The 10,659-nt window shown below is 38.1% G+C and overlaps 1 protein-coding gene across 1 annotated transcript; it reads right to left on the reverse strand.

Moving 5' to 3' along the window:
* Nucleotides 1-1,409: 1,409 nt before the first annotated feature.
* wnt16 (wingless-type MMTV integration site family, member 16) lies at nucleotides 1,410-6,886 on the reverse strand. The gene is made up of 4 exons (XM_060839330.1): nucleotides 6,792-6,886; nucleotides 6,471-6,697; nucleotides 4,838-5,133; nucleotides 1,410-1,999 (listed from the first exon to the last, which is right to left on the reverse strand). Exons 1-4 carry the CDS (start codon nucleotides 6,884-6,886, stop codon nucleotides 1,535-1,537), a joined length of 1,083 nt encoding a protein of 360 aa, XP_060695313.1. The 3' UTR covers nucleotides 1,410-1,534.
* Between the last annotated feature and the right edge of the window lie 3,773 nt (nucleotides 6,887-10,659).

Genomic DNA, 10,659 nt, shown 5'->3' on the forward strand with positions numbered 1-10,659 from the left:
AGAATGGACAGTTGCAAAAGTGAAGCAGTATAATGGAGGACGAAGAGAACTACTTACAACCTAAAATGCATAAGTAGATTGCAAGATCTTGAGTGCAAGTTTTTGTTTCCTTACTTCCATTACTTTCTGTCTTATGCACTATGCAATATATAGACTTCAAATCATTATGCTGCCATAATGCTTCAAAAATATTGTGCAAATTAAAAGTCAAGTAACTGCTAAAGTTCAGTTCGAAAATTAATTTCTACCAAGACAAATGTCAAATTGTTTAATTCTCAGTAGATTACTTGTTATTTTTCATCTTTACATCAGACTGTATAAAACAGGCCAAGACTTTTAACCCCCGGTCATGATTTAACTGAAATTCTTTATTTAAAAAAATGGACTTGTGATATTTTTCGTTAGCTTGTCATTTTTCACAAATCACTACCCCACACAAACTTGAGCTTTAAGAGAAGTTGGGTAAAGTTACATACAGTTCTCGTTCCAAGTAACTTAAAAAGTTAATGCATTTGTTCCAAAAAAATTATTTATTGTCTTCTCAAAACACCTCCTGCAAGATAAATCAATATACCAGAATTATTGAAACCAATACTGCCATTTATAATAATCTGCAGAAAACTAAATGAAAGATAGACAAGTTTGAAATGCTACCAATTCACTCAGCACTTGAGCAAGTTTATCAAGATTAGTGCCAATCTACATATTTTACAGAATGGTTGATACTTTTATACATGATTTGCATAAGTTAAACAATATTTACAGATAAGCTGTTAGTATGTTTGTTATCCAAAACTAAAGTTCTCTGTACATATATTTTTTAAAAAGTATGAAATGCTATTCTTTTAGAATTCAGCATAGCAAGTTAAATTTTTACTTTGTAAGTAACATAACTTTTGATACACAGTTGCCATGCAACTGAAATACAGTGTCATCACTGAGTAAATGTCATGTTTTCATTTCCAACTCTGAACAGACAACAATTTGGAAGATTTTATCCTCCAGAGGTAAATATTATGCCATGGCTTGCAGGCAATGCAAGCTTCTTGGAATTTTTAATCCTTTTTAAAATCCTCGAACAAATTTAGTACAACCAGTTTATATTGACATCTAACAAAATACAAAGTTTTCAAATGTTCATTATGGAATGTTAGCATTTCTATTTTACGTTGTTTAAACTGTTATAAATGCCATTATTATAAGACTTCAATATTATTGCTGTTCCTCTGAGATTTCCTTGTTGCTCTTTTGAAGATCACCTAACATGATTTTCTACGGTCACTACAAACAAAATGAACTCATTTTTGGGGCCTTGATGTTTGCTGAGTTCACCGTTACAGATAATAGGATCGTGGGCATATTTTCTTCTGAATTGAATGTGCTGTCCACTCATGTTTGGATTCCTTGTAATAATGCTTCCTCGGTGTTGTAATGTGTCAACTGCTCATTAAAAGTTAATAATATCGCCAGACTCTGAATATACGCTCCTTTGTCCCAAAACCTTTTTAAACTATCCTTGTTTCGCATTTCGCAGCTATTTGCAGGTGTGCACATCAGTCATGGTTTCACATCTCCGACAGCGCACGTAGCAACACCACACAAACTTACAGTCGCACCGTTCCACGTGCCGGACTACATGTGTGTTATATCCCCGGCCACAGCACAGCAAGTTGCAACCATCAGCGGCTGGTGAGGTGCGGTTGCATTGCCTTCCCCGGGTCCCGTGGATCCCAAGCTTCTTATCCTCCACACAATAATTTGGTGACTTTTTAATATGTACTAGATCGTCCCTGTTCACAGGCACTTTCCGCTGCACCTTGTCTTTGCGACGCACTTTTTTCTTTGATCTGTCCAAGATCTGGACGCTGTGCTCGTATTTCTCTTTCAGAAATTGACCGATTTTGTCGAAGGATGACATGGTCTTCCAACAAGTCTTCACAGCACATGAGCCAGAAACTCCATGACACCGGCAGTTCACAGACAGCAATTTGGACACTGCCTGTTGGAGCCAAAATAACGATACATTACCCACTTGAATTTTTCGAAAAAAACTCATTGATTGTTCATACTTTAAGTCTGTGCTTACACAGTAACTGCTGATGTCCAAACATAGGAGTCACTAGAGTTATGCCATTAACTATGCCTCGCTGCTTCACCACAAAATAACACATCTTGTTTGTTCTTTGACGTGCTCAGAGAACCATCCCCGAATTATTACATTTAAACCATGAGCGGGAAGGGGAGCCTCTGATGTCTAACATTGAAAAGTGTGATAAAATTGTAAAGTGTGACATTACACTAATCTGGATTTATATTATACACAATCCACACCCAGCGTTTGTGAAATTGCCTTCTAGATGCTTCCTTTAGCTTTAGTTACATATAAATTTATTGCAATTGAAAGACTTCAGCCGTATATCAACTCTAAGTTGCAGGAGTGTAAACCATACATCTAGACATAAAATTAGTCCAAACCATCAGGAAATGTCAATCCTATGGCATCAATGCCCAACCAGACCCTGAATTTGGATTGCAGTTGAATTTACATTTTAACTGTGGGATCAATGCTAATCAACAATGATTTGTACTTTGTTATTAATAATGTAAATATATCCATGGTTGCTCAGGAGTGAGAGCCCTGAGCTAAACACAAGCTTTAGTTAACTTATACTGTTTCAGGTTAGTGCAAAAGTATCATTAACTTCACTAAACAGTATATTCCAGGTTATGTTAATAGAATAAAATAAATTTAATTAAAATTTAATGCATGAATAAGACAGATCACATGTCTATAACAAATTACCATGTAAAATTTCTGAATATTATGTAATAAATATTAACCAGAGATTGATTGTCTAGTGAAGTTAAAATATTGTATAGAATTATGAAGACAGTAATGCATTGTTGATATTGAGGAATTAATGTGAAACTATTCAATATATATTTTGAACATGCATTGTCTAAGACAGATTGATCAAACTGAATTTGAATTTTTAAATTCTTGTCTGTGTTTCATGAGGAGTAACAATGCAATTTTAAAGTTTCAACACATTCAGTCCTACCAGTTTCATGCTACATTACTTTGTTTACAATATAACTTGTAGATATCTATTGGGATAATGTTTCACACAACCCAAGCTGCTAATACTCTCTGAATGATGCTTGTAACATTCAGATATAATTATAATATCCAGATGTAGCCTAGTAAACCCAATCAAATTAATCTAACTATAGCATGAATTTGGATTGAGCCTCTGATTTAGTTGTGAAGCGATGCAGTCTCACTCAATACAGTTTGGTGAATGGAGATGAGAATATTATCTCTAAATATTAGTTTAGCTACCAATAGATTATTGGAACCTGGAAGGAGTGAACACTGCATCAGTGGTATATTCCTGTCATGGCAAGTGCCAGGTTAATTTGCATTTGATGGGTAAAGTTCATTTAAAAGAACAGGTACAGCTCTTTAGCCTTGATTGAAGGCTACAAAGAAAGTACTCCTAAAATAAAGAAACCTTATTGAATGCACCAAATTCACATTGCTGGTGGAATTCCTCCAGTGGGAAAAGCTGGTTAGTTCTAGCCCTGGCCAAGAGACTTGAGTATTAACATCTAGGTGCATAATCTAATGTTGTATTGAGAGTGCTATTGTTTCTGGTGCCAATTTTAAGATGGCATATTAAACAGAAGCTCTGTATGCCTGGCCAGATGCATGTAAAGGATGTCATGGCACTAATTTAAAAGACAGGCAAGTTATCCTTGTCCAACACATTACTTAACTCAAATTGACATCACAAAAACTAACTTTTTTAGTGGGAGTTTGCTGTGCACAGGTTTGTTGCATTATCCAGTATTTCAAAAGGACTCCAATAAAAGCAAATCCTGCACATGTTGTAAATCTGAAACAAACACAGGATACAGTTCTGAAGAAGGACGTTGGTGAGGCCTCTTCTGAAGTCTATTTGCAGTCCTGGTCATCCTGTCATAGGAAGGATGTTCTTAAGTTGGAGAGGGTTCAGGAAAGATTTACCAGGGTATTGCTGGAAATGGAAGGTTTAAGTTATAAAAAAAGAGCTGTGACTTTTTTTTCACCGGATTATAGGAAGTTGAGGGGTGACTTTATAGGGGTTTATAAAACCATGAGAGGCTTGGATAAGATAAATAGCAAAGGTCTTTTCCCTAAGGTGGGAGAGTTCAAAACTAAGGGGCATATTTTTAAGGTGAGAGAAAATTTTAAAAAGGATATGAAGGGGCAACCTCTTCACACAGAAAGTGGTTCGTGTGAATTGCCAGAGGAAGTGGTAGATGCAGGTACAATTGCAACGTTTAAGATACATTTGGATGAGTACATCATAGGAATGGCTTGGAGGGATATGGGCAAATACAGACAAGTGCGACTAGTTTAGTTTGGGAACATGGTCGGCGTGGACGAGTTGGACCGAGAGTCTATTTCCATGCTGAGTGACTCTAAGTCATACAGAACTCAACATGTTAACTGTTTCTCTCTCCACAGATGCTATCAGACCTCATGAGTTTCTTGAGCATTTTCAGTGTCGGCTTCAGAAGCATTGCATCAGTTGTGAAAAGGTGCCACCACAACAATTTGAATTCCAACGTTTGTTACTAATAATCCTTCATCAGATAATAATGTTCCTTCCCTCAGTGAGTTTTTCTTTCCCCAATGGGAAGTCTGCAGGTCCCGCTGTTCAAGTCAGTCCTGGCGAGCCTGACCTTCCCTCCCCTCTGTTACCTTACTCCCTGACCTTTACCCCTCCTTCACCTCTCCTCTCCCATCCGTGACCTTACTCCCTGTCCCTTCCCTCCTCCCTTCCCCTACCTGGCGGCCAGCCTCGGAGTTATGCAGGATCATGGTTTCCCGAGCTTCCTTCTCTCCTGCCAGACCGGGGCTCGAGGGTTTCTCGCTCGAGTGGATGAATTTCCTGCTGAACGCCACGCCGTACTGGATGTCGTCGGAACAGCCGCCCCAGTGCCAGCCCTCATCGGCGGAGCCTCCGCTCTGCAGGCTCCTGTCACAGGAACACTCGGTCAGGTTGCCGGCGCTGCACGCTCGGGTCACCGAGTGCACCAGTCCCGCCGCCATCACCGCCTGGATGAAGGCACTTTCCTTCGTACCTGAGGAAGACAAAAGGGACCCGTTTCTCTCCATCTCTTAGGCCACGGCGACCCCGAATTTCCGCCGATTATCGCCCGAATTGCGCCCCTGCCTGATGCGAGTTTGGAACCAATTGGCGGGAGCTAATAAACTCAGTGGAGCAAAGACATATTACAATACACGTGTCGGGTGAGTAGGTTAGGTTACTGTGTTTTCCTGAATGAATATTTAACAAATGATAAATTCTTATCGGTTTGTTTGATGGCCCTGGTTTACATTTTGAAAGGTTTAGGAGAACAAGTAGGCGGCATCTACTAAAAGAGCCGACAGATCTTCATTTCCATTTCGCTGAAATATGGTCGGGGGACTTCCTGTCTAAACTGTGTACACAATGCTGGAGAATGATACGGATCAAACACTTCACGTGAATTCATTATTCTCTTTCCCCCCAGCTTCGGGCTGTGCACTGAACCAGAAATGCAGCCTTTCAGAAGATTAGGACTGACATAAACAGCAGCCTTTTTCCTCTGGATGTAACCTAGCGACTTCGTAAAAGAGTTTGAGCGACTTATTGTGTATCCGAATAAAGCTAGATTGCCTTACAGGCCACGTTTCTCAATAATAATCACCATACATTACACTTTGTACAAGTTATTTATAATCGACCGCAATGTTTCAGACTGAAATAAGGCATTAATAACATTAAATTTTAATTAGGTAATTGTATTTTGTCATAAAATATAAATTAACTATGAATAAAACGTTAATTTATATAACGTTTCGATATTTGTTGAATAACGCATTTAAGTTTATGGTTTAAAATTTAATTTTTTTGCTGCTGTAATCTGCTAATTTTCATTTAAATATATTTAACTTTCTTCAGATTCTTTATAGTTTTTCATGTTCTGAAACGTTTAGCGTCAAAATACGGACACTTGATCAGGGTTAAACGCTTGTTGAGAAAGTTAACAGAAACCACATGGGAACATTCTTGATCAAGCTGCAGGCATACCGCAGCCAATAGCAGCTGGTCGCTGTGCAAAATTACTGATTTGATGTTTCACGAGACAGTTGTCCACTACCATGAGTATTGTTAAATACAGTTACGACCAAGGTTTGATTCAAAACTGAAGGAAGTACTTAGCAGCTGCTTTATTCAATATTCCACTGACTGTACGGAATGAATAAACGATAACAGAAATATTGTATTTTCATTTGTGTAAACATTAGTCCCACGTGGTTTGTTTCCACTTAATAACCAAAACCAACGATTTCTTGCTCTTCCACTTAACTGTCTGAAATATTGAACACTGATCACAAATCCAGGCGTATATATTTAGTCGTACAGTTGACTCACCACTGGTTAGCTCGTAGCCAAAGACAGAGTAATCATTTGTAATTGAGCAGTTCCATCTCTCGTGTTTAAACTGATTCTGGCATTCATAAATACCAATGCGTGCCCCTTCTTTAATAGTCGGCAAAAGATTGGGCTTTCTTTTACACAGATCTTTCTGTTTGTTTGAAAGTGGCAGACCTAGACACCCCATCTTCTCGGTGATTCCACCGGCTGTGGATCCTAACCACCTGTTGTGAGTATATAGAAACACACAGCACTATTAAATAAACAGAGTATCACAAACAAACACACGACTCTTTTCAATGATCGAGGTTTACTTACATCCAATTTCCTTGACAGTGGTAGGGAAAGAGTATTGGGATTACTGCGAATAACATACAACACCGAAATAATCCAAAAGAAGCCCCTTTCTCCATGACAGAATCATTTATTATCTTGTGCCAAGCGAAAGTGTCACGGCTGTTAATGTAATTGAGAATCGATCCGGATTGTTGCAAATGTAAGGGGATTATCCTTCCGACTGGCCTCACTATTCATTCTGTAATCCTGTGAGGGCTTTTACAAAACAGGATTCGGAGGCAGAGTGTGAAATAGATTGAGAATAATAAATTCACAGAGAGATAACATTTGGGGCAAATCGTTGTGAAAGGACGAATTCGATTCGGCGTTATGTTGCCTCTGTCTGCCAATACTGCAGTTCCCGCCCATGTACACTTCCCATTGGATAAAGGCGAAGTTACAGTGAAATAGACCACAATGGCGATTGGTCGGTTATCACCTCCACAAGGGGTGTTTCGTGCAGCTAAGTATCTAAAGTTCATTTAACCACCAGGAAGCTTCAGTCCTGATGCTGGTGGTAGTGAACATCCTCGTATCTCCAGTTCAATTACACTTGGGGTCATTAGTAACTGTCTTAAATTGTGAAATGGATCGCACGATACTCTTATGATACAAACCTTACTGAGCAGAATCATTGGAAGCCACATTCCGTCTACCTTAACAATTATTTTCTCGAATAATAGTTTATATAGTTAATGTTTGAAAAAAAAGGGGAACTATCAGTCACTTAAAAGTCTGTCAAAATGATGAATGAGCGCATTTAATGTAAAACAACTCTCCCAAAGCATTGTGCAACGTCAAGATGAAAGCGATACGCAGAAAACTATTTTAAGTAAATTGTTCCATTCGTTTCTAAATAGTAGAAGTAGAGTTTGGTCTGACTTGATTTGGACACAATCCAGGAAGTGTGTTCTAAGCGCTCGGTTGACTTTGGAGCGTTCTTTTTAACCCCCTCAGAGTGGAATGTTACCTCGGCAGTTAAACATCTCGTCCGTACCGTTGCCTTACGCAGTTTCTAATTGGAAATATATTTTGCAAATACTGTGAGAGAATCAACATCTGGAAAGTTTAGACGAATGCGTTCACATTTTACATCAACATTTGCTTTCTAAAATGCGAAACATTTTTGCAAAACTTCCTGATTTAACGTGATTAAAAATGTGTTCACAAATCTGCCCGAGAATTTGTGGAGTGTAATAGATTGATTTCTTCAAGGAGAGAATGAAATTGTAATTGGTATACTTGCTGGCCAACCAATTTTGTTAATGCATCCGCGTACTCACGTGAACATTAACATTACATTTCGTGCTAATGAACTAATCGCTGCCACCTAAGCTAACATTTGGATATCGATTCTGACAATGTGTTGTTTAAACTGGGAAGAAAGTTCGATTCAACGATGTTAATAGCTATCAGATTTGTTAATGTTAGCTCGGTTATAATGTTAGTGCAGCATCTGTTTTCGATGCATACTATTGATCAATTTGTACTGTTTGCATTGAACGTTTGAAAAAAACTTTTGGACTTGAAACGTTATGATCTTCCACTCGGCAATAGGAACATTAACAACTTCAACACCTTCAAAACCCACCTCTTTCCACGTTTTGGCGGAAAGGTACTGCATCTTTAGCCAATGAGCAGTTCCGAGTTTGATACAATTTATTTGTAGATCTGAGATGAGATATTTTGTGTAAACGATTTAAGATTTTTAATCCAAGTCTCCCTTCGGTGATGTTGGTCAGCCGTCTGTTTTTGTGATCTAACAGGTGGTTCCAGGGTGATCCCAGTTTCTTGACAAATCTTTCCACAGCGCAACGTCTAATAAATTGTTTAGTCAAATGAGGGGACGCACTTAATCAGCATGAAGCTTTTTGTCAAAGTGATTCCATAACTACTCAGTATGTGAGCTAATATTTCTACAAAGCATGTCATCATTATGGAGAATACAGAATTTTAAAAAAATTGAACATCATTCTTGCGTGTTACTTAACTTTTTAAAAAAGTATTTACATTATTCTCTCCCAAGATTGGGAACCAGGAAGTAACAATTTGGAGATTCCTGTTTCATTTCCAATTAATTACATTTGAGAAGTCAGAAATATGGCTTGATGCATGTGTGCAGATAGTGCAGTTAGCTGATTCGGGAAACACGTTAGTTTGGCGGGTAAATGGATGGCCAGGGTCAGCAGTCTTCCATATCTGATAAACTGACTCCAAGCACCATTAGATTTACTTCCAATACATTCCATGTTTCTCGGTAAAAGCTCTTAATTACTGAACTACTTTGAAAATACCAGAAGTCATAAACGGAGTGCAACACTTGGGTATTACAAGTGAACGCTTAAAATTTATTTAATCTGAAAAATGTTAGATAAAATGAAAGGGGAAAGAGGAGGTGAGGAAGAGAGGGCAGAATTTGAAAAGTGTACAATTTGCATGCACGAGCTAATAATTTCTCAAATGTATTCATGTTGGATGGAAAATCCACCAATGTTTTTGAAATGATATTTTAGTCTAAGATTCTACTGTGGACGCTGTTGGCAATGCAAGTCAATCAGCCTCTTAAGAACTAGCCAATTTGCTTTCGCCGTAGGCAAATGCTACAATTGATCGATTATACTTTCAGACTCCTAATTTTTAAATTTTATGTATATGTTTACGCCTCGAATATCACATCACGGTTAATACATGTACTCGACCCATACACATAAGAAAATCTCATTGTAGTTTTATGGCGTCTAAAATTTAATTATTTATGCAATTTAGGCTTATAATAACCTCGGATGTGTTAATATACGAAACTGGGGTCGATTTGGTTGCACGTTCTTCTATAACCCCTTTAATAACTAACTTCAACTAGATTGAAGAAATGTTGAAACAAAGGGAACTATGAGAGTATTGGACTTAAACTAAGTTTAATTTCTCGCCAAACCCGTTTTCTTGTAAATTTGAATATTCGTACTTCAGCCCAATGGAAGCTGTAATCTCCAGCTGTGTCATTTTTAGAGCTGCAATTCTAAATTCCAAAAGAACCGCAGTTCTACGTTCATTGCATGTTAAATGTCTACTGGGGGCCATCCAAATGACTACAAATTCCAACTATGGAGTAGGACAGTAGTACCTACTAGTCATAAAGTATTATCCAAACTCTAGCGTTAGTTTATAATTCTATGTATTGAAAACATGAAAAAGTTTACTTTTTTGTTGTCCACCTATAAATCGTGGGACTAAGAAGCACTTCTTATTGCAGAAGTATATTTTGCTGTTTGTGAAACAAAGTGCCATCTATGAAAAAAAGATTTCTCACTCCTAATCGACCACATTTGAAAGAATGTCATTTGAGTGTAGATATTTCTAACCAGCTTGTTCCGAGGTGTTGGCTCACATCTGGGGTAGATGGGACCTGAACCTAGGTTTTTTCCAAGAGCATTGCCACTTGATAAATAATTTTGTAGTTGGCATACATGTCAAGTGCTTTAAACAGTTGTGCAATGGGCCTACTGTCGCTTCTCATTTGGAAATATTTAGCAGTAAAGATTCGTCTTTCTAGTTGGACGATGAACATTAGCAGCAGTGGGTCATGTGTTAAGTATATTCTGTGTTAAGCTTGCGAAACATTGCCACCTATTACTTCAGAAAGGACTATTTGAGCCAAAGACTCGATATTAGGACAAAGTGCGTTTCGATAATCGGTCCCCATGATGAAAATCATGCTGTAATATATTTTTACAGCAAGTTGCTAACGCGTCGCTGCCCGGAGTGTAGATTTCACTGCCAGTGGCAGTGCAGTCCCTGTCGCGTCACTCCAATCCAGCCAAATGTCAATCTATTTAACACTGTTTCTATCACG

The sequence above is a fragment of the Hemiscyllium ocellatum genome, chromosome 19 (assembly GCF_020745735.1).
Source record: "Hemiscyllium ocellatum isolate sHemOce1 chromosome 19, sHemOce1.pat.X.cur, whole genome shotgun sequence".
In the NCBI taxonomy this organism is placed as follows: Eukaryota; Metazoa; Chordata; class Chondrichthyes; order Orectolobiformes; family Hemiscylliidae; genus Hemiscyllium; species Hemiscyllium ocellatum.

Coding starts and splice junctions, on each gene's coding strand:
- wnt16 (XM_060839330.1), bottom strand. CDS start 6,886: ATGGAGAAAGGGGCTTCTTTTGGATTATTTCGGTGTTGTATGTTATTC. Junction 6,698..6,791: donor CACTGTCAAGGAAATTGGAT/GTAAGTAAACCT, acceptor TACTCACAACAG/GTGGTTAGGATCCACAGCCG. Junction 5,134..6,470: donor TGGCTACGAGCTAACCAGTG/GTGAGTCAACTG, acceptor TGTCTTCCTCAG/GTACGAAGGAAAGTGCCTTC.